Source organism: Mycetomoellerius zeteki, unplaced genomic scaffold, assembly GCF_001594055.1.
Source record: "Mycetomoellerius zeteki isolate Tzet28-1 unplaced genomic scaffold, Tzet1.0 scaffold151, whole genome shotgun sequence".
Taxonomy (NCBI): Eukaryota; Metazoa; Arthropoda; class Insecta; order Hymenoptera; family Formicidae; genus Mycetomoellerius; species Mycetomoellerius zeteki.
Genome location: NW_017256458.1, coordinates 954404 through 977549, shown reverse-complemented (window position 1 = coordinate 977549; position 23146 = coordinate 954404). Strand labels below are relative to the sequence as shown.

General features: G+C 33.8%; 3 protein-coding genes across 5 annotated transcripts; 1 reads left to right on the top strand and 2 right to left on the bottom strand.

The window, feature by feature from the left end:
• Positions 1–866: 866 nt before the first annotated feature.
• Positions 867–2735, bottom strand: LOC108720503 (ester hydrolase C11orf54 homolog). Its single transcript, XM_018444560.1, has 6 exons — positions 2365–2735; positions 2176–2274; positions 1928–2106; positions 1523–1820; positions 1275–1441; positions 867–1137 (listed from the first exon to the last, which is right to left on the bottom strand). Exons 1-6 carry the CDS (start codon positions 2453–2455, stop codon positions 961–963), a joined length of 1011 nt encoding a protein of 336 aa, XP_018300062.1. The 5' UTR covers positions 2456–2735; the 3' UTR covers positions 867–960.
• A 5088-nt stretch (positions 2736–7823) lies between these two features.
• On the bottom strand, positions 7824–18056 carry LOC108720554 (protein GPR107). The gene is made up of 10 exons (XM_018444633.1): positions 17825–18056; positions 15252–15392; positions 13116–13273; positions 12770–12921; positions 10009–10244; positions 9812–9945; positions 9463–9730; positions 8685–8957; positions 8406–8578; positions 7824–8090 (listed from the first exon to the last, which is right to left on the bottom strand). The coding sequence occupies exons 1-10, from the start codon at positions 17921–17923 to the stop codon at positions 7949–7951; spliced, it is 1776 nt and encodes a 591-aa protein (XP_018300135.1). The 5' UTR covers positions 17924–18056; the 3' UTR covers positions 7824–7948.
• LOC108720555 (uncharacterized) lies at positions 18032–23146 on the top strand. 3 transcript variants are annotated; one of them, XM_018444635.1, is made up of 3 exons: positions 18032–18081; positions 19753–19967; positions 21245–23146. In XM_018444635.1, exons 2-3 carry the CDS (start codon positions 19780–19782, stop codon positions 22500–22502), a joined length of 1446 nt encoding a protein of 481 aa, XP_018300137.1. In that variant the 5' UTR covers positions 18032–18081; positions 19753–19779; the 3' UTR covers positions 22503–23146. The 3 variants fall into 3 exon arrangements, with proteins under 3 accessions (XP_018300137.1, XP_018300136.1, XP_018300138.1); XM_018444634.1 differs by lacking the exon at positions 18032–18081 and adding an exon at positions 19476–19607; XM_018444636.1 differs by lacking the exon at positions 18032–18081 and adding an exon at positions 19476–19623.

Genomic DNA, 23146 nt, shown 5'->3' with positions numbered 1-23146 from the left:
AGTATCTTGTGTATTCTGATGCGATGGAAGAAACGAGTCACACATTAATTATATAATATATTACTTACTGCGCGATGTACATATATAATATAATTAATCTTCATCAAATAAATGTCGGTGCTAAACGAAATATATGATATAATTATAATCTGCTTAGTATCTGATTATTATGTATATTAATACAGTTAATATGATGATTCTCGTCTTAAACTGTGTAGATGTTAATAATAAATGACTTTGATAAGAATGCGATCTTTCGCCGAAACTTTATAGAAAAAGGCAAAACAAAAATATAAGACTATAACAGTTATCGGTCAACATTAATAATAATATTTCGGAACAATATTTTGTGAGATCTTAAATTAATTTTAAATTTGTCGAATTGATGAAATTTTATATTAGATTTGTTTTAATAATGTGCGTAAATAGAGAATTAGTTGTACAAAAGCATTATCTAAAGAAAAGGCATTGTAATTTTTATTCAATTGCAATCTGCTAAAGAGTTAACATGAATTTTGTCTTATTTTCTATGAACATTTGTTTTATTTGTTGTTAAAATCAATTTATTACACATAGATTAGAATGCAATTTTGCATCTATTATATTGTAAAAATATAGATTAAATTCTCAAAATTTACCAAAATTGAAGAAAGACAATTTCATATAATTTCTTTATAGTTTATACGTAAATTTATCTTTTAACCATGTTACAAATCAATTTTATAAGGAAATCGATTAACTGCATATTTATTTATCAAAATCATATTTATTTTTATGTTTATTTCTTAATCATATAAAGAGGAATGTTAAAATAAATTTGTATAAATTCTAACAAAATATATTATCAACATATTTTCTTTTGCTGTTCGTGGCAATTTCAATGGTATAAAAGTTATTTCATAAAATCCAACTTGCTGTAACAATATATACATATATATACATGTAACAATATATACAAGGTTAATCTTTCCCAAACTGCATTTTGTTGGGCGGTTGATCGACACGGTAAAGCGTAGATGCCACATTGAAGTAGCCTTCGTATTCGATCGTATCCGGCGTTGTATCAATATGATAATGTCCACCCAATCTGTTCTCATCAAAAGCACTATGAAAATGCTGGACCCTGAGATCTAAATCCTGAAAGACAGAAGCAACGAGTATTTTAATTCACAATAAAACAAATGAATAATCGTTTAACATAAATTTATAGACTGTTGCTTTCAAAATTTGAAGATATTCTTTTTCTTATCATACGTATTGAATATAAAGCTTACTGTTTCGGCGCTAACAAATGTGCCAACAGCTATCAGAGGAGTCTCCATATCGTAGAAACGTAACCAGTTATTAAGCTGTGCCTCGTTAGTCAACGGAGTATCCGAAAAGTCTGGCATAATATGCTGCTTTACTTTTCCATTCCTTACTTCGAACATGCCACCTAAACCTAAGTTTACAGATATTCAACAATCAACCAAGTAGTCAATTGTTTAACTTTATTATATATGATAGTTTGTGATAGACTTACCTACGAGCTTATCCTCATAATGTTTTTCCAATGCTTTCTGCATGCATGATATGAAGTCCAGTTTGCCCGTACGTTTTTTAGCGCGCACTTTTATAACTTTCCCAGGTTTGCCTTCGCACACATACAGATTAGCCAACAATGCAAAAGTTGTTTCATCCTCATTGGCAACTATCCGTTGAAGTATGCACTCTCCATTAGACTTATTAACAAATGCATAATGCGTTCCATTCGCCACTCCCATGCCAAGTCTATACCCTGGCGAAACTTTATCGTTTACTATATTTAATTTCATAATAAGCTGAAAAATAAATATAATATAACAAAAATATTGTACAAATATTTACTTTCTCTTAAATTAGAGCAGATTATTCATTCTATCAAGATAACTCAATTACTAATACATACCTCACAATTGCAACCTGTATGTGGCCAAGGTCCAGCTCCTGCGCCAATGACAAGAGTATCATAATTGTAATTTATCTGTCGTAGCAACGACTTAACATCATAGAATTTGTCTCTCTGGACAGTTGGTAGAAGATACGCTGGACTACCAACTTCCAAAAGAATCGGATTACCACACAAACCTGAAGGAGTAATAAAAAATGTAAGATTTGGAGAAAGATCAAGTGTATCTTATGTTGTTTTTCTTATACCTTCTCGATAAAAATTGTAAGGCCATCCACTAAAATTAGGACAATCAGCCATCTCGACAGTAGCCTCCGTAAAATTTGCAGTCAATCCTTCTGCTAGGACTATGATTATAACAAAAATATTATATAATTATTACCAGCTATGATTTCTTATTGCGTGATTTCTTATTGTTCAGAACGCTTTATTATTACCATTCATTAACTCGTCGAGAGGCGGTTGATGTAATGTTCTTGATGCGACGTTTATTTTGGATGGATCCAGAGGTTCCACGTTTTGATTCATCTTGAAAATCAGTATACTAGCACACAGCGAAAGAATAGCTAGGAATGATATTGCTGAAAACTGTGCGTTGAAATATATATGTTCAGTTTATGATAGTGTTATCTAATCACCGGGTATCTTGTTTTCTTTCGTAACTTGGGGGGGGGGGAAGATTCTTCGGTCTTCTGAAAAAAGAAACAAATGCATGGTCAGGGTATATCAACACAACTTTCATAGCCGTATAAACATATGCATAAAGAAAATTATCCAATCACATTTTACATGCGACTTTAAAAGAGAAATGCAATTGGATAATTTTCTTTATGCATATTATATAATGCGGCTATGCAAGTGTGCGTGGATATACTCTCAGTGATGTACAAGGTACTTTATCTTCAATACCTAGGCACAGGTATAAGTACTAGAAAAACAAAAACTTAGATACAGGTACTTTTATTTATCAACATAAAATTTTAAAGTAAACAGACTTTTATGATCTCATATATTTGCACATAGTATTTATGTATTATATACACGTATTTTATATGTGCATACATAAATATTTTATGCGAATAGGTTTAATATGTACCATAAAATGAAGTAATACTTATAAAGCTATTAATAAGTTTTATTCAAATAATTCATTTAACATTTATGCATTGTTCTTCAAAAACATTAAACAATTAAAATAAAAAAACTATTTTGTCGCAACGTTAAAATTTGTTGTCCTGCACTAAACACACATTCAACAAGTGCAGAGCTCTGGGTAAAAATATATTAGATTTTATATAAAATTTTTTATAATTAGATATTTATTGAATATTTATTGGATATGTGGTACATTTTAATTTAAAATGAATCAAGAAGGGGGGGAAGATGTGGGCCGGTGCACCTCGTTTCCCATGGAAAGTTGAAGGCCTTTAGGCAGATGTCAGAGTGGACCTTACTTTCCATGGAAAATCGAACGCCCTTAGACAGGGGGAAAGCGTGGAGTGAACCTTGCTTCGCGTGAAAAGTTATTACGTAAGTAGATGTAGGAGACCCGTCCATCGACTGGACCAAAAGTTGTAATTCGAACACAAAATTTTAAAAAAGCAGAAATGGAGTCTCCTCTGTCCTCAAGAAGACATTGTCATTGGATTCATCCATTAAATCGCAATAGTTTGATCCACTCGAGTGAAACACAAATTCATTGGAGAACTCAAAAAAGAAGAAGTGGATGGGAGGATGTGGGGTAGTTCTTAACATATTGTATGTAGCAGAAATAAGACGTTATTTTTTAAACCTTTTTTGTTAATCATTTTTTAATAACGAGCGACAATTAACTTGAAAGCCTTCAAAAATCTTGAAAGTCATTCAGGGTCGTCATCTTGACAACATATGTCATAAAAGGTCATCAGGGCTGACTCCCACCATCAGCATATACATTTATCAAGATTAATATTTATTGTGTTAATAAAATTGTGTCGACGCAGACGCGTTACAAAAAGAATTTATTTATTTGTAAAAAGAAGTGTATGTTCAATTTAGCCACGTCACCTAGAAAAACGATGAAATAATCCTTGGTAAAAAAATTTCTAGAGAACGATAGAAAAAAATCGTATCGTTTTGAATAATATGGAATTTAGTTCGTGAATTCACTAATTTTAATCAAATCTTATAGAAATCTTATACAAACCTTATAGAACCCGATAAAATATGATAGGATATTCATATCCGATCAATCTGATGTTGATGATAGAAAATGATATAAATTTATAGAAAACGATACAAATTAATAGAAATCCTATTGTTCTCTATCAATTTTTGTTTTTACCAGGAATGCTTATTCAATGCGAAATGAACGGATCTGGCAGAAAAAAACATCGCTCTACCTCGTGAATCAAGATATTAATTTTAAAATTGACGACTATTTAGGTTAGGAAATCTGTCACACCTACGAAATATTGCGATTGAACATGCGGGGTCACATATTTGGTCTCATGCGCATGCGTTGTTGGTACTTTTTGCTACAATAGAGTGCACGAAAGGACCTAGCGGAATAAGTACGGTAAAAATGCCCCAGAACTTTTAGAATTGATCTTTCTTTAAGGTTACTCATATAAAAAGACGCTTGCATATCAAATTTTAGATTTCTATATGGAGACCTGATCAAGTTAGAGAGAGAGAGAGAAAAAACGATTTTTTACAAATTTATGAATTTAATTTAGTAAAAATTCAAATAAAATTCTGAAAAAATTCTGAAAAATTGGTTACTTCAAAACACTAATGAGGATCTAAAAAAATTTTTTTCAATGCGAATTTCAATTCTGAAAAAAATAAAAATAACATTTAAACATTTTTTCACCCCAATTCCGTTGATTGACCACCTTAAAAAAATTTCATGTGAATTTCTGTTCAACTTTCTACAAAATATATTTTTTTGAGATTTTTTCAAAAGGTGGACCACATTGAGAAAAATTAAATTATATTTTTTCGTTAATTTTATGAAAAAATGAGCAACACAAACCATCTTTATCAGCTCTCTAATATTTTGTTTATCTATAAAATTCTCTCTCTCTCTCTCTCTCTCTCTCTCCATATTAACATATTTACATTAATTAATTAGTAAACAGTACGCGGTACCATTGCTATTTTTTTATTGACTCAATGCTCGCCACGCTGTGGAAACCGCACATACAAATCTGCACATATAGAAATTTTAAATTTCTAATAATATTTTATCATGTATATATGGTACAAACATGTACACGTACACACATGAAGGAGGAGAAAGAAATAAAAATATATAGAGCACGTTCATAAAAATATCCGCTTTTTATTTTTTCAACTTTTCGTATCCGATTCGATATATACGACACAATTATGGTAACAGATATAATCAAGGCCGTGTTTATTTTTCAACATCTTTTGGAACTTTCAGCTAGTTTTTATGAGACATGACCCTGATTGTAACGACAGTGACGATAATTAATAATGTGTATAATATTAAGTACCGCAGTCAATCGCGGGTCTACATTTCCAGCGATCTGATTCTAAACGATTAATGTTCCTAGAGAGATCTCTTCTCAAGGAAAATTCGATTTACATGTACAACTCGATTTAAATATGCTACGAATTTACAAATATATTAACATTTAACAAAATAATAAACACAAATCTTAAAAGTAAAAAGAAAATTAAAAACGTTTTATATAGTTCAAGAGCGATAATCCTAATACAATAGCATCGCATAATATCGCGAGAGGACACATATTGTTAAGTTTATTGCACCGTTATTTATAATTCGGTTGCTTATCTAAGAGTAAGATTACAAATCGCGCGATAGAAACGTATTCCCATTGTTCGTAAGATGGGATTCTCATACCAAGAAAATATTCAGCGCATGTGTCATGGAAAAAGAAGAAAATGGAAATGTTTCTCTAAATGCCTACGGAAAACAGACTACAAAATTAAGACGCATCAAAAAAGCATTCGTATCTTCGCTCACATTCTTCCCCGCATTAGAGTCATAACATTGCGCAATATTGTGGAACGTTAAGATGAGCAATTATTCTAATACGTAGGCTGCTGGAAAAGTTTCTGCAAACAATATGAAAAAAAACATGTAAAATTCGGTAATTATTTTTCGAAATATTCGCCTTTAAGATCGATACATTTTTGCATACGCTTGAACCAATCTTCGAAGCATTTTTTCCACTCTGAGGCTGTAATCTCAGAAATCAGTGTACGAAATGTTTCAACAGCTGCTTCAGGCGATTCAAATCGCTCACCACGCATCTTTTTTTTAATGTTTGGGAACAAAAAGAAGTCATTAGGTGATAAATCAGGTGAATATGGACAATGAGTCAATTCGACATTTTTACTGGATAAAAAATCAACGGTTTGACGTGCTGTGTGACAGCTGGCGTTGTCATGATGAAGGATGATGCGACGATTTCGGTTTGTTCTACGCAATTCATTTATGACTTCTGGCAAACAAATTGTTGTATACCAATCGGTATTTACAGTCTTTCGATCCTCTAAAGCCACGATTGCCACATGTCCGGTATAACCGAAGAAACAAGCAATCATTTGCTTGGCAGCACTGCGTGAACGAACAACTTTTGTTGGTTTCGGTTCATTTTGAAATACCCAAACAGTGGACTGTTGATTACTTTCGGGCTCATACGAATAGATCCATATTTCGTCCCCAGTAACGATGTTGTAGACCAAATTTGACCGACCTCGGTTGAATTTCTTGAGCATTTCTTTGCTCCATTTAACACGAGCCTGTTTTTGAGCTCCGGTCAAATTGTGTGGGATCCAACGACTGCAAAGTTTCCGTACGCTCAAGTGATCATGCAAAATCGTATGTATTGATTTCATGTCAATGCCTAAGAATGCCTGAATCTCGCGGTATGTCATATGTCGGTCTCGCTCAATCATTTCACGCACAGCATCAACATTAGTGGCAACAACAGACGTGGATGGACGACCCTCACGAAATTCGTCACAAAGAAAGGTACGTCCACGCTGGAATTCGGCAAACCAATTATAAACAGTCCTATTGGATGGTGCTTCATCCCCAAAAGCCAAATGAAGTCGATCGATGCATTGTTTCGGAGTTAGATTACATTTGTAATCGTAAAAAATCATTGCCCGAAAATTTTCACGCGAAATTTCCATTTTCTCACAAAATAACTTCTTTTACAATATTATGCAAACAAAGCTAGTTGGCTTGAGTACAAACTGTCAACTGAATTATAGGTTAAAAACGTCTAATTTTACGGATATGATAGTATAGTAGCAGAACGTTGGTGCCACTGAAAGTACTAGATTGCAGAAACTTTTCCAGCAGCTACGTAGAAATGAATGTCTCACCATATCTCACTAAGAAAAAAAAGAAAGTGTTAAAAAATAAAAAATGTCTCACTAATGTTAGATTAATCGGTAGACGAAAATGGAAAAGGATTGAGAAATCCTCAATTTAGTGAAATGATTGATTAATGAAATCATTAAAATATTATGGTGGAAGAAATCCAGATATGCTCGTTTTTAAGACAAATTTCGTATAATTCTGTTGAGATGTCAGATGCAGCCATATTTAGAACATTTACGCCGCGATAATTCCATAAGTAAACATATTAAAATACTAAAATGAATACGTATTAAGATAGTACACAAATATATAGTACTAACATTTCAAAACATTCACCTGTTGAGCAAGAAATTTAAAAATCTCTTATTCATATTTTTTTGAACAATCTAATACATTTGCAGATATAAAGGGATTTTCTTCCTCTTCTTTCTTTTCTGAGAAATATAAAATAGATTTAAGAATAGAAAACACGCGCACACATACACACATACGCACGCACGCACGCACGCACTCACGTACACATTCTCTCTCTCTTTCTCTCTTCATATTTACTTCCCTTATTTTATCTATCGTCGCATTTCTTCCAAATGTAGCCTCGACGATTCACAAACCATAGGCGCCTTCGTTATAATGTAGTCTATCACGATTTATCCTCAGTCGTACTCACGAGAAGACTTATGGAAAAGAGCATGCCGCTCCTCCTCAGTAGACGAGACTTTTGAAATCGCGGATCTCACTGCCCTCGGCATTTTGCTCACTGTACTGAAGTCTCTGTTGATTCCACCACCGGAAATGCTGAAAAAGAGACCAATATATTAAAAGGATTTCAAAGGGAAAAAAAATAAAGTATTCATAGTACAAAATAATTATTCAAAATCTAAATAAGATAATTTTTAAACAAAAATATAATATTTTGCTGCATTCGTTCAATTGTCGAATTCGTTAAACCTCTTATTTTCGAAGTTAACATGCATTAACTTGATACGTTTCGTTTTATATATAAATATGCTGTATACAGTAAACCATGTAGAAGTTTTTTCTTGAAAAAAAAAAATGAAAAACAAAGTGATAGATAAGAATTTATATGTGATAGATTAATTTGATATATACACGACATCGGTCTTGTCGTCTTCGTCATCTGGCTCTACATCGTCGTTCGGTACTGTGAAATACGTATTCGCGGACGCTGGTCGGAATTTGTAGCCTGTCAGAACGAAAAATGCGTAGGTTGCCATTTCTCGGAAGGTTTCGTCCAACCATTGGTAGTCAAAGCGCACCGTAATCTATAAAAGAAGACTGTTATCGAAAATATATCGAAATACGATTTGTGACTCGCGATTATTATAGGATTAATATACGCAAATCACCGTAAATCACGAAATCGCGTACCTTGAGTATGTACATTATAATACGGGTGAAGTATATGTAGAAGACTATCATAATGTAGAAATGTTTGAATAGTATGAGCTTGCGTAAGTTCATCGCCGCTTTATCATTCGTGCGAGCAACCTCCTCTAAGTGCCTAATGCTCCACACTACCGGAAATAGAATTGCGCCACAACACACTAAATCAATGAGTATAAACATATCTCGTGAAGTTTCGCGACGTAAATTACCCACGTCGCTTTCCTCAATTATTATTTCAGCCACATTTGCCAACACCTACAAAGAAACACATTTCTGTTACTATATCATTAGTCTCATCTACATCAAGCAATTACATGTGCAATTTGCGTTCTCTTAGCTTTCGGTACTCAATACCTTGACAATAAAAAGGAAATATAATGCTTTCGAAGCTTCTACAAATACTTTCTATACAGAAGTTATGCATTTTATGGATTATCTCCATGTTTAGATCTGTTATTAAAATACCTGAATTATTAAAAGGTATTCTAACAATGAAACTGGACACAGAGATAACGTGGAACGGTTTCTATATAAAAAGGAAATATTTTAAAATTTTGTTAAATTAATTTATTCCAAGTTTTTGGGAGAACGAAGTTTGTATTTGTATCTTTCAAGGTTAATGTTAATGGTTTTAATTCTAATCGAAATATATTACTAAAAAAACAATTGATTTTTATAAAAGATTGATTCCGATTGATTTTTTTATTGATGCAGAAAAATTTACTTAAACTGTAAATAAGTAAAAGACATCGATATTTACTTGCAATGGTATGACCAACATGAAGAGTTTCTTTTCCTTGTCTGAGAGAATGTATTTTATAAAGTTCCATCCCGTACCAATAAGCACAATAGTAATGAAGAGAACGGCGCCTTTGAGCAGATGAGTAATGTAGAATAAAATCGCCCACGCCTCGACATGCTCACCCTTAGTTTGGATAAAGTGGTAATTTATACCGTGGAACAGCAATGAGAAAGACTTCAGGTACACCAGGACAGCCATTAAGTAGTGGATTTTAAATATAGAATGCCTGAATATCACGAAAGTAACATTTACACTGTTCAACTCTGTTCTACTAATGTCTCGCGTATCGTACTCCCATTTCCCTTACTTGCTTTTATTAAGAATAAACACCCAGAAGCAGCCAGACAAGAAGAAAAGTAGCGCCATCGTAAAGTACAGAGCTGGCAATGGCATTTCACCGGCGCTGAGGAAGTTGTCATTATTAATCTCTGCTATTTCCACCTACGAGAGAAATGTTTCTTCGTCGTGATCATCAATCTCTAATTGTTTCCTAGATAATCTTACCGTGAAATCTACGAGTAGTGGTTCCTTGTTATTATCATAATTCTGACAATTGTGAAAATAAAGATTATACAGGCCCTCCTCCTCCTCGCTGGCGACGTACATAACGAGGTTCGTATTGTACGACCTCTCGCCCGTGGACGTCGTCTCCATCGTCATCGGTAATCTGAGACGGGAACACGCGTTGCTGTCCGACCTCAGCTTCTGGTCAACACCGCGAACGACGGTCTTCTCGACCACTGCACAGAAGAATCACGGGTTATATTAAAGATAATTTCACTGTAAAATAATACAGAGTATTTCGGTCTCTTTCTTCCTTTTAAATATACAATTTAACATTTCAGGAATTAATTTTTGAGAAGTCGTTTTACGAAGGAAAGTTCATATGAAAATATGGTTACAAAAATCTGATTTAAAAAATCCAGGGTGTTAAAAATTATATAAAATTTTTTCTTAAGTCTTTTTTTCTTAAGTTTCTGAACGAAAGAATGTTGTTATGCTGCTATAATATTACTAGAATGTTCCTTGTTATCGGCAAATTATTACGTAAAAATACATTTTTACATTTTATTTATAAATAATATAAAAAGGAAAATTCAAGTCAAGCACGGAAGGCCATATATGCCCTCTTTATATGAATTTTTATTCGCGCACCGCTTTATTATTAATATTTGATGTTGTCGAATCCTTTAGTTTAACTTATTTTATATTGAGAATTTTTATTTGACAATAAGTTCCTGAAAGAAAGGACTGAAAGACCCAACCGACAAGTGGAACAGTCTCGTGTCATTGTTTACTTGGATGAGTTGTCGGCATGTTGTTCGTGAATGACAATTAAGACGAGATGTTGCCGATGACAGATGTACTAATCTAAGCGCAAAAGAGACAGTTACCTAACCGAACCTTTCAAAATACTTGAGTTTCACGTTATTTATAAGATCGGGGACGAGTCGCGTTAATTATAGCATCTCTCATCTTTGGCGGTGTTCGATCATCGATGTCATGACCGCATGATGCTCATCGATCATCGTTAAAAGCATCCATCCGAATAATGCGCGGAATGTGCACCTCGAATATTGTAAATTCACTTATCGTATAAAATCTTCAAATATATTTTCAATGTCTTCGAATTTTCATATATATCTTCAATTATATTTATAAATTATATAATTTATATTTATACACAGTATTTCTTTAAGTATTCTCTAATATTTTAGGAGTCGATTTCTGGGATTATTTCATCAAGAAAAATTTATATAAAATATATATAGTCTCGAAGATCTAGTTTCAGAGATACAAGAAAATCCTAATATTAAAAGTCCTATAAAGCTATTTTTCCTTTTTAATAGCTGTTAAACAATGAGAGAAGTTTTTTAGAATTAGTAAAGATGAAGAGTATTATCTTCATTTTTTACCTATAATCATTGTGAAAAAATCATTTGGTGAAAAAAATTTGAAATAATAATGTACTACTTAAATCTTATTTTTACGCTATTGACGTTTTACAAAACGGTTGTACATAAAAAATAAAGGTAATTCTACCTATTTACCGGTCCAATTTCGAAAAAAACTCTTTTCGTTTAGAAACTATTAAGAAAAAATAATTTCATACCATTTTTAACAATTTTTAACCCTTTTATCTCTAAGACCTTTAAAACCATCCATATATACATACATGAATTTTTCTTCATGAAGTGACTTCCTAAGAAATCAATTCCTAAAATATTAAATAATACTTAATGGGCTTTCTACAATAAGTCATTATCTCAGCTTTAAGCTATAAAGAATTGACTAATCGATTATTCTTCTCACATATGACTGTGATTGGTTAATGTCTTATGATTTAAGACTTAAAACTTTAGTAATAGCTTGTAGAAAGCCCATAAGAAATACTCTGTATTAGTTTACAGTATATTGATTAAAGATATCGCGCCCTTTGTGCGTTGTTCGGTTCCTTTGCAAACATTCTTAAACATAATAATAAAATTATAGTAATTGTATATTTAACAAAGATCTTTCTTTCATTTATAATATTGCATTATATTTTTAAATATGCGCGTCGTAATATTGTGGATGGAATGATAATAATCAACTGCTGTGGCTCAAAATAAAATTGTCAGGATAATAATTGCTATACGTATGTCTCGTTTCAGGATCATAAGCCAAGTCTCCAGTTTGCACCTGTTGTACCCGTTGCAGTTTACATTTCTAATATTGGGCGGTGGGGAAGTGTCGAAAATATCTGGCAAATGCCGTGATGGTTTATTTTCGATGTACACCACACGAATTGCTGATAACATTTACCAGACGTCGTTTTCGCGTATGTCCTAGATGGAATTTCATTACTCTATTCATAGCAAACAGCAATAGCACTTAGATCGGAATTTTTCAAGGCAAATCGTATATAAGATCAATCCGTGGATTGTGCAACGCGTGGAAGCTAAACGAGATATATGTCGTAATTTATCTTTCTTTTCACATAATTATCATGTTTTTAAACATATGCCAAATGTCGCAAGTCTAACTCATATGTGACACATTGTGCAACATTCTCAAGTATAAACGTAACTTGCATCATATTATAGGTGAGGAATATCATCGGATTGACATGAAAAATCGATGAGACACAGATGCGACACGTGTACGTTCCGACATTTGTTAGCAATATTACTCTCGCGCTAACACGCCATATCATGCACAGTTTTATTGCCGCGTGAGGGGGTGGAAATACTTCGCACGCAATCTAATGCATAATGCGACTCACCGTGCGACGTATTCCGTTTTCTCCGTGGGAAAAGCGCGGTATCGCTGAATCTCGCTGACAGCGAACTTCTCTTTGTTCGATACATTAACACCGCATTGGAATCCCTGTAGATGTGCGCCGCATGCACATTACTACTGCAGTTCACCTGCATCCTGCAACATCAAAATCAAATTACAAATCTCCAGTCATTTTTTTTGTCACTTTCTCGTGGTTGCACTTCAAAGTGTGTAATAAAACGTCTTCATATATGTATGTACTTTCATAGTTTTCCGTATAAAAATAACACATTATAGGTAATACGTTATACAAAAATGAATTTACACATTTAAAAGTGTAGTACACATACGTTAAGTTTTTCAAGTCCATGGTAAAATATATGATCGAGCTATCATCCTTCTGTTCTGTCTTAAGATTCGAAATATTTTGCAGCAAGCATCCGTCCAAATGATTATGCACGTATGGATTAATGGCATCGATGAGCGTTCGACCCAAGCTGAATCCGAACTGCGAACAAAACAAAAATGCCATTGTGAATAATACAAAAACAAATTCATGTCAATCGCACGATTTTACAATCATTTATCATTATGTTGACAGAACAATGACATATCTCAGAATTAATAACTTTTCAGTAGAACATTTTTTAAAATTCTTTCTGAATTGAAACATCATTTTAATTACGTGATTTAGATGATAATGATTTAGGAGAGACAGAGCACTTTTCGCTCACCCCCCCCCCTTCCCAATAAAATTATTTTTAGTCGCCCCAAGTAATTTTTACAAAAGATTTTTTTTAACTACTGCAAATAACTTCTACTATCTGAACTGTGAGAAAACATTAGCCAGAGAAAACATTAGTGATGAAGACCGCTCAATTACGCATGCACCGTTTAAGAATATGCATCTGGAGATACGGTAGTGTCTCGGCGCTAAGACAAGCGTAGCGATATGTTTGAGCTTTACGGTATAACTATTAGACCGCAGCAGCTGTAACTCATACAGAACATGCTTTTTTGGTTAACCAATTTATGTATGAAAGATCAATAGCGCGTTAACTTATGGGTTTTTGGGATTTGAACCTTAGGACGTCGAAGTGCCAGGGACGCCTGGGAACGTCACAATTTAAAAAATAAAAAAAAAAAGAATTAAGTTATTTAAACAAGCGCATTTGTAATTTTGCGCTTTTGTAAAATATTATCATTGAATATAATTGATAAATAGCAACTGTCGTTATTAATATGCGTGTGTACTTGGCGTACGCATTTTAATAATAATAATAATTTAGTAATGACGTTACAATTTTTCATGACATAAAAGTCGATTTCCTTTCATTATTTTAAAAATGCTAATTTTTGCGTTACTTTTCGAACGCAACGTTGTACTTGATTTTTTATTTTACTAAAAAGATAACGCGTTCTCTATTATATTTTAATAAAGCGATGTATATAAATTAAGTTATAAAATTATAAGTAAATAAAAACGAGGATTTTTCGCACAAAGAACAGATAACGTAATGATTTATATAGGGATTACCGTTTCAGAGATGATAAATAAATGACGACATGCAATATGAAACAAGTGACAGGTTTCATATGCCAGTTTACGCTCTGTGCTACAAGCCTGAACAAGTCACTCACGAGTCTAACAAGGCGATGATACATCCGCATACTCGCGCACTTATTTATAAACGCGGGTGGCTCTCCTCGTGAGTGCGGAAGACAGAAACAGGTGTCTGTTGCTGTACAATAGAGCGATGTATCGCATTGTTGCAATTTCTATCTCTCAATTAAAGCTTAAAGTGATTAATGTATATAATAATATTAAATGGAAAATTATCGTTAATTCTGAGACAATATTGCAATAAGATCAACATCAAAATAAAAGAGCTATATCAGGATTGATTTTCTTGCATTTACAGTCACAGGACAATTCTTCCCTGGCGGAGCTTTTATAAGCTTTTACGAAAAACTACATAGATTAAGACTACAAGATTTTAAAAATTATTACTTTTTCATAGATATTCGTAGTAGAATGTAGAACGATATTGTTTGTTTGAAAAAACCTGGAAATCCTCCTCAAACAACGCCATATCTATGGCCGGTATTCATAGTCAGATCTTATATTCAAGACCGTCTTAAGTACAGTCTTAAGAAGTTACGAATCAATCAAGAGGGCCGCATCTTAAGACATTACTTAAGATAATCTTGAAATAAGAACGGACTATGAATACTGTCCTATGTCCCACTACGAATATCTAGGAAAAACTAAGAATTTCTCTTATCTCAATTTACGTAGTTTTTCTGTACCTTTTGTAAATTTTTTTTTCCGCCAGAGTTGTTTCTCCATTTTCTTAAAAAAACGTTGCCTTGAAAATTTCTTGCAAATTTTTTGAAATCCAAATGACTCTACAATGTACCGCGGACGCACCAAGATGTGTATGTAGTTTGCGGAAATTACGAGCCGATTATAATTAGCAACTCACCACGGTCTTGCTTGCGCTTTCCGGTGTCAGCTTTTTGTTGACGTCCGCCGGCTCGAACTTGAAATTCGTAAGATTCACGGTCAGAATGCCACCTTTGTAGAAGCCAAATGTACTCAGGGTGATGTAGTGCCTGCCGTCCTTCTGAAATACGAATGACACTTCCGTGAGCGAGAACGGGTACGCATTCTGCCAAGAATGGAAAGGGAGAGCGAGAGAGTCAAAGGATTCTTCGATAGAAGATCCGAAAAGGGGAAGATATGTGCGAAGAATCCGACGAATCGCACGTCGACGTTCTTCGGCTTTCCTCTTTATGGGAAAACCTCTGGAAAATTTTTCTAGGAACATACTATGTAACAAATTAAAATAATCCGTAACAGTGCGCATTGCGATTGCCCACACTCAGAGAAAAAAACGTAAGTGATAATTGTACAAATTTTGTATATAGAATTAATGTACATATATATAGTTGAATAAACTATTTTATAATTATTGAAACTCTAGGTCTAGTAATTTCGAAGGTTTCGACATTCAAACTTGGAAGATTCGATGCTTCAATATTAAAATTTTCGAAGATCGAAATTTTAATGCTTTAAAGCTTCGAACTTTCGAAATTTCGATTTTCAAAACTTTGAAGAGAGAATCAAAATTATAATAATTAATTTAATATAGTGAATAGTAACAAATACATTTTCATTATAAATATACAAATACATTTACAAATATATTTTCATTATTTTCTATTGGTACAAATATATTTTTCGAAGATTTACATTCTTCCACACACACAGTGAAGCTTTTCAATCTTCAAAATTGTCAAAATTAAGTAACAGCCCTAATTGCAAAAATAAAGTTTGTTCGATTATGTACAATAATTATATATATAAACCTTGTCAAGAATAAAATAATTTGTTATTTGAAGGAATCCTCTGCATTTAGAAAAAAACAGTGGTAGCAACTATAAGGGTAACAATCTTTTTTATTTTATACAAGTTTTATATATAGAATTGTGCATAATTTCTAAATAAACTGTTTTATAGCTGTAGTTATTTTAAAATAGTATGTTTAACTAGAATTAATATATGTGTGCGTACATTAATTCTATATATAAAACTTGTAGAGAGAGTTGTCACTTTTAATTGCTACCACTATCATTTTCTCAATTGAGTGCCTTAAGTGCATAGCAAAGAATTTTCTTTAGAACTATCTCAGATAAAAAACTTCAAGTCAGCTTGCTATCTAGGATGATTGTTGTTTGAAGGAATCCTATTCATTCAAAAAAAAATAATAGTAGTAGCAATTATGAATAATATACGATAACAATTTTTTGTACAAATTTTCTACATAGAATTAATGTACATAGTTATAAACGAACTATTTTATAATTGTAATAATTATATGAAATACTTTTAACTAATGTATGTGCATTAATTCTACATATATATAAAATTTGTATAGTTGTTATCTTTATAGTAGTTAGGTTGCTATCACTATGTTTTTCTCTAAGTACAGACGATTTCTTCTACGACCATCTTAGACAAAAAAATGTCAGCTTTGTCCAGACAATCTTTATGTCAGCTTATTATTCCAGGTAGTTGTTTGAAGGAATCCTCTGCACTCGGACAAAAAAAATAGTAATATATAGTAACTGTAAAGGTAACAAAATTCTATATAAGTTTTACATGTAAAATTAAATGTACACAGTTAAGCAAACTATTTTATAGTTGCAATTATTATACAATGGTTTGTTTAACTATAAATAATATGTACATCAATTCTATATATAAAATTTACGTAGTTGTCACCTTTACAGTTGCTACCACTATGTTTTTCTTTGAGTGCAAAGGATTTTTTTTAAGACCCAGACAAAAAACGTTAGTTTATGCTACCTAGGACGACTCTTGCTTCGGAAAGAACCATTGCATAAGCGTCAGTCAGACGTGTCTATCAGCTGTCTATCGTCAGTTACAAACCGGACAGTTGATAGAACCGACAATCATGACGTAAACTACGTACAGCAACGTAATATACGATACGCTCTGGAATTATCGACGCGCGCACGATATTGTCGATGATACTCGTTTCCCAAGGCTTCGTATGGCCGTTATATGTGCGTACGTACAGCGTATCGCAATGTCCTTCGATTTTCCCGTCGCAGGACCTATTTTGTACCGCGCTTGAAAATTACCCACTCGATAAAGTGACTCGAGGCGGTATTCATAGTCCGTTCTTATTTCAAGACTGTCTTAAGTAATATCCCTAATAGCACACTTTATTCGAGGGACATTCTGACGAACGTTCTTAGGACATAGGGATATCCTCTGAATGTTCTTTGGAACGTCCCTTTGAGATCTATGCTATTAGGGATCTTAAGACGCTAATACGGTCCTTTGATTGGTTCGTGACATCTTAAGACTGCACTTAAGATAATCTTAAATATAAGAATCGACTATGAATACGTCATAGTAGAGGCGCACTGCCACGAGCTCGCGCGTGTCACCTTCTTTCTCTAAGTAGCAATCAAAGCGCGTGATAACGATAATGACGGACGGCGCCGTCTGGAAGACGTAACCAACCCGTATGTCCAGTTTGTGGATCCTCGCGCTTGCCACGGCCACCAGTAGCAGAAGCGGCAGGCAAACGCGCGCTAGGACGACCGCGCTTGGCCGTTGCATTTTCTTCTCTCGGCTCTTCTCGCTGCCGCACCGTCGATCACTACATCGGGTGTCACATCACAAGGAAGGACGGCGCGCGCCACGTTAGAGAATCACTTCGCCTTTGCTCGTCGATACGCGAGCAGGAACTGAGGTGGTTCAGGCAATTTCGCTGACTGGTACGACCGGAACTACCGGACTGGACCGCTGATACTTCGCGCGATCCGCAGCGTTGTAGCCAAACGGAACAATTAAAAGTCACGATGATATCAAAATGACACTAAAATTGCTCCAAAGATTATAAAAAGTCACTTTTCGATCAATCGGGATTCATTTTAACGTCATTTTGACGTTATCGTGACTTGTTGTTGGAGTAAAAGGAACATGTGAATCGGACCGCGTGCGTCTGAATTTTAATTAGGTTCAGCGCGCTACTCTGACCGATCAAGAAAAACGTCGAAGTTTTTCTCTTTTTTTTTATGCGAATCCTGTAGTCGTATTATGGACTACGTTCCGATATTCACTGCCGATAATGAAAATCTATAGTATACGTTACGTACACTATAGATTTTCAATACATGAATATCGAAACGTATCCTCGGTTTCGTTGCATCCGTCAGGGCCGACCTAAATGAAATTTTTTTCTGAATTTTTATGCAAATTGGAACATCCTTTCAGAAATACCGAGAAAAAAAGACTACACCCTTTCTTAGAATTTTGTATATATCAATTCTGAAATATTCTATATTGTAAGATTTCTTATTCTATATTCTTTTAAAAAATTACATTAAACTTTTTTTTTAGACTTTTTAAGATTTTATCAGAAATCTTAGGCCGGTATTCATAGTCAGATCTTATATTCAAGATCGTCGTAAGTTCAGCCTTGAGGTGTCACGAACCAATCAGAGGGCCGCATTAGCGTCTTAAGACGTTACTTAAGACGGTCTTGAAATAAAAATCGACTATGAATACCGGCCTTAGAATGAGAAAATTTAGAAATCTAAGAATATTTCAGCGTTCATATATGATAAGAATTCTAGAAAAGATGCAGACTTCGGCATTCATTCCGAAGTATTCCAATTTGTATAAACAGAAATTTTCTAAAAAATTATAAAATTATTTAAAAATTCTAAAAATTTTTGAAAAAATGTGAAAAATTTTTATCAGGGAGACGGCGACGCCCGATGGCTTGCAGCTTATTCTTTCCTTTTCGGGCGTGTTTGCTTTACACCGTTCGGTCCGCGAGTGCAGATAGTACAACATAGTGTAGCTTGAAAAAAACGGACACGTTTGACCTTTCCACTTTGATCGTTACATTAAAAAAAAGTCTGTTTAAAGGCTGTGAGAAGAGATACGTGTAATTTGATAATTGGATGATTGAGGAATTTTCAATAATTTTTTCATTCACGACAGCTCGAAGTGGTAGATATTAGATTGCTGGCGTCGCGTATCTGTACACAATTAAGTATCTAGGCTAGGACGAAGGACAAGGTGATCTAAGGACTGAAGCCACATGTCAGCTAATCGGCTAACACTTAATTCAGTCGTGATATTTGTGATAATTGCATTTCGAATTCGAGTTGAAAAAGCGTTGGTCTCATTTTCCTCATTCATCGAGTCTTAATTTATTCATACGTTGATAACCGAGTGTGATTGATATCCTGATTCTCGAGTACTTTTGCTCAATTTTGCTCAAATTATAAAGGTAAAAATGGAATCAGGTAAATTCCTCAACTAAAGATTCCTCGGAATGTTCCAATTTGCGGGGCAAAAACGAGGGACACAGATAAATGTAGACGTGCTATTGTAGAGTTTGTAGGTTATATCTTACTGCTGTGTCTTTCTCACAGGAAACCTTAGATCTTCTTCGAGATATTATGGAGGAGGATAAAGATTTCACAAATACTTGGGAAATTTATTGTTCATCTGAGACAGAACGAGTTAGATCAAATACTTTGCCTGGATTGTTGCCGTCCAACGAGCAACCGTTCAAATATAACACAAGCGACAATTCTTTATTCAGACCATCCAGCTGCGAACTATATGGGATTAACGAAGAATTAAGGTACTTTTTTTATTTGATAATTATGTACTATGAAGGAATCAACCCTCATGACCCAGATAGCCAAATGCAGCGTATTTGCTGACATGTTGCAACAACCAATTTCGACAAACTCAGGACAAGATGAGACAGCATTATGTCTGTCGCGTTGAACTCAATGGAATTCAAATTCTTGCGATGGTAAATTGATGGCAATATGTCAGCATGAATATCCTTGACAACAACTAGTGTTGTCATATTGTCAGCATTTTGTTAGCAATGAGCTCAAGACGGAACGATTAATTATTCGTTGCTAACATGTTGCCAACATCATAATGTACCATCATTGCTCACAGTTTGCTCTAGAAATTTCGACAACTGATTACATATATAAGCAGTCATGTTATTGTATTTATAATGTGTCCTATTTGTCAGCAAATGTACAGCAAATATATAACAACATATGCAATGCATTAGTTTGCACAATACGCTACATCACGCTTGGCTATCTGGAGACTTTGACTTTGATGTATATTGTCATGACTGAATAACCTCCAACAAGTTTTACTCGTTGTTCGTTTTTCATTAAAAAATTTCATTAAAACAATTTTTATAAGTAGAACGTAATTTTTGAACAGAAGGTGTATATTTTATTATATGTTCTTCATATATTCTGCTATATAATTCATATATTCTACTATATAATTTACATAATACTTTTTTTTATGTCAAAATGGGATATAGATATTTTATAACAAAGTAAGATCCTATGCCTCTTGCCTGTCAAGAAGTGTTCGAATTAATTGTTAACAAATAAAATTGATAATATCAATGTGTATTTAACGTTTTATAAGTAGAGGGAAGTATAGGATAAAGTCGTGAAAGATAAATACAACTTTTGTCTGAAACATTTTTCTCTAAAACGCACTGTTCAAGAGAAATTTGAGGTCGTCGTTTAAAATGGGACATCTTGTATATATATGTGTGTATATATGTATATGTATATGTGTGTTAAGATAAATATGTTTATATATGTAAATATTTCATATTTATTTATTTTATTAATAATTTTTTAACAAATAACGAACGATGACTAAAATTTATTAGAGGTCACTCAGAGACATGATCTTGAGAACATATATCGAAATAAGGTCATGGTTCTCCTATAGTACACAATTACTGCAGTGTACAATATATATTGAATTTATAAAATTAATGCTGAATTCAACTTGAACATGACACATGTAGTTAATATGACTTAAATATAATGCCAAATGGAATTTATAAAATATTATTTGTAGCATGAGGTTCCAAGATAGGATGTGGAAAGTTAACAGTGACCATATGAGTACATGGGTTTTTCCTCACTACGATCACGGTATTGAAAACCTGAACTGGAGCACGCAATGTAATCAAGGATCGTTCGTAAAAAACACTACACTAATGAAAGATCAATTGGAACATATGGAAGTTGAAGCAGAATCAGCGAGTCAATCAGCAGATGAACATACTGCATATCAACCAGAGACTGCTAAAATTAAATCTGTTATTTTTTCAAAGAAAACTAGTTTGCGCCCAAAATTGAAAATAAAATCTGAGAAACAAAAACCTGAGAAGAGACACGGCTCAAATCCTGTGAACGAAGACAATATGACACCTATGAAGAAATGGAAGGATTATGATGTATTAGACAATCTCCGTCCGATTGTTCCGTCTGATTCGTCTGCCGTTTCTACTTCTAATAGCTGCGACGAACGCGAGGATCCTCAAGCTAAACATCCGCCGAAAACGAAAAAGAATTTTTTCTTATGCAAACGTTCTATGTTTGTACTATTATTATCTACGATACTCGTGACTATTATCTCGGTGTACTTGTATGAAAATCAGGAGACTCGTAAGCATAGCAATGATTTTGCGAATGCCGTTGGTGAATTGAAAAAGCGGATTCACGGTCATAACAACTTGCAGAAATTCTGTGAATATCTTCAGAGTGATCTACCTTCCTTCAAGGTGATAGTCCTCTTCGGTGACACAGGCGTCGGTAAATCATACACGGCAGATATCATAAGAAGTAATTTCCCGAGAAAGTATGCTATTCGTCAGTATTTCCCGCCACTGGAAGCCGTGAACGACATCAACCTTCCTCTCTTATATCCGAATCTAATCATCCTGGAAAATTTGAAAAAACGTGATTTGGCGGTCGTCGTAAACTTTCTAAAGGCCCGTCAAGACACGTATAAGGATCGCCTTGTGACCGTACTGGCCATTTTCAATTTTGAAGATTTAATTGATCTCAATGTACGAATAAGAAATCAGCTCCGCGATGCAACCGTAATAGAAAACGCTTTTCTCGATAAAAATATCGAAGTTGAAATTTTTTTCTATGAGTCTTTAAACGAGACTGCCTTGGAGAGTTGCATTATAGATGCGATTAAAGAAAGCAAGTTGACGCTCAACAAAAAACAATTTGATCTTGTTAAAGAAAATCTGTTGATACATGGGGCTGGTTGTAAAAGGGCCTATAGGTATGTTCAGCTGATCGGTAGGCAACGTGAATGAATGTAAAAATCGATACAATTCCTTATAAAAACCAAAAGACTGATGAAATCATTACGTATTTTACGACTGACATAACAAACGATCGATTGCGACATGTATTTTTTTTTGTATATATACTTTATGTAATTGTTTCAATTACTATATGAGTGCTTTCCAGTTGCTTAACACATTTTAACACAAATGTACACAAGAATAAAGTATAGCATTGTGCATGACTCAGTTAGAACAAATGTGTCGCTGTATGTACACGGTTTAGGCAAGGATAGAGTTAAATTAAAAGTAGCTTTTTCCACTTGTATTGAATGAGAAGCAAAAATGCAGGTCACTCAATATCTTCCAATCTCATTTATAGCTGCCGTGATTAGTAATATGTAATTGTCACAAAAACACAAACTTACACAATCGACTGGTAGCCTTTGGTCTGAGTACGGATATATGTCACTGATTACGATAATTGATACAACTTGTGTCGCTGTGTATACGAAAGTTTGTAGTGATTTTACAATTGGAAAGCAACCTATGTATTGTAATAATCTTAAGATCATAAGTAGTTCCTACCGAGCGAATACATTTTCTGAGTGTAAATATTTTTCAAAATGCGTTTCCGCTTTGATTAATTAAATGATCGTCGGTCGATCCTCTCT

Excerpts from the sequence above, each read along its gene's own strand:
- LOC108720503 (XM_018444560.1), bottom strand. The coding sequence starts at position 2,455 with ATGAATCAAAACGTGGAACCTCTGGATCCATCCAAAATAAACGTCGCA. Across the intron at positions 2,275-2,364 it reads TCTCGACGAGTTAATGAATG|TCCTAGCAGAAGGATTGACT; the intron begins GTAATAATAAAG and ends TTATAATCATAG. Across the intron at positions 2,107-2,175 it reads TTACAATTTTTATCGAGAAG|GTTTGTGTGGTAATCCGATT; the intron begins GTATAAGAAAAA and ends TTACTCCTTCAG.
- LOC108720554 (XM_018444633.1), bottom strand. The coding sequence starts at position 17,923 with ATGCAACGGCCAAGCGCGGTCGTCCTAGCGCGCGTTTGCCTGCCGCTT. Across the intron at positions 15,393-17,824 it reads TCCACAAACTGGACATACGG|AAGGACGGCAGGCACTACAT; the intron begins GTTGGTTACGTC and ends TTCGTATTTCAG. Across the intron at positions 9,946-10,008 it reads CACTACTCGTAGATTTCACG|GTGGAAATAGCAGAGATTAA; the intron begins GTAAGATTATCT and ends TTTCTCTCGTAG.
- LOC108720555 (XM_018444635.1), top strand. The coding sequence starts at position 19,780 with ATGGAGGAGGATAAAGATTTCACAAATACTTGGGAAATTTATTGTTCA. Across the intron at positions 19,968-21,244 it reads GGGATTAACGAAGAATTAAG|CATGAGGTTCCAAGATAGGA; the intron begins GTACTTTTTTTA and ends TATTATTTGTAG.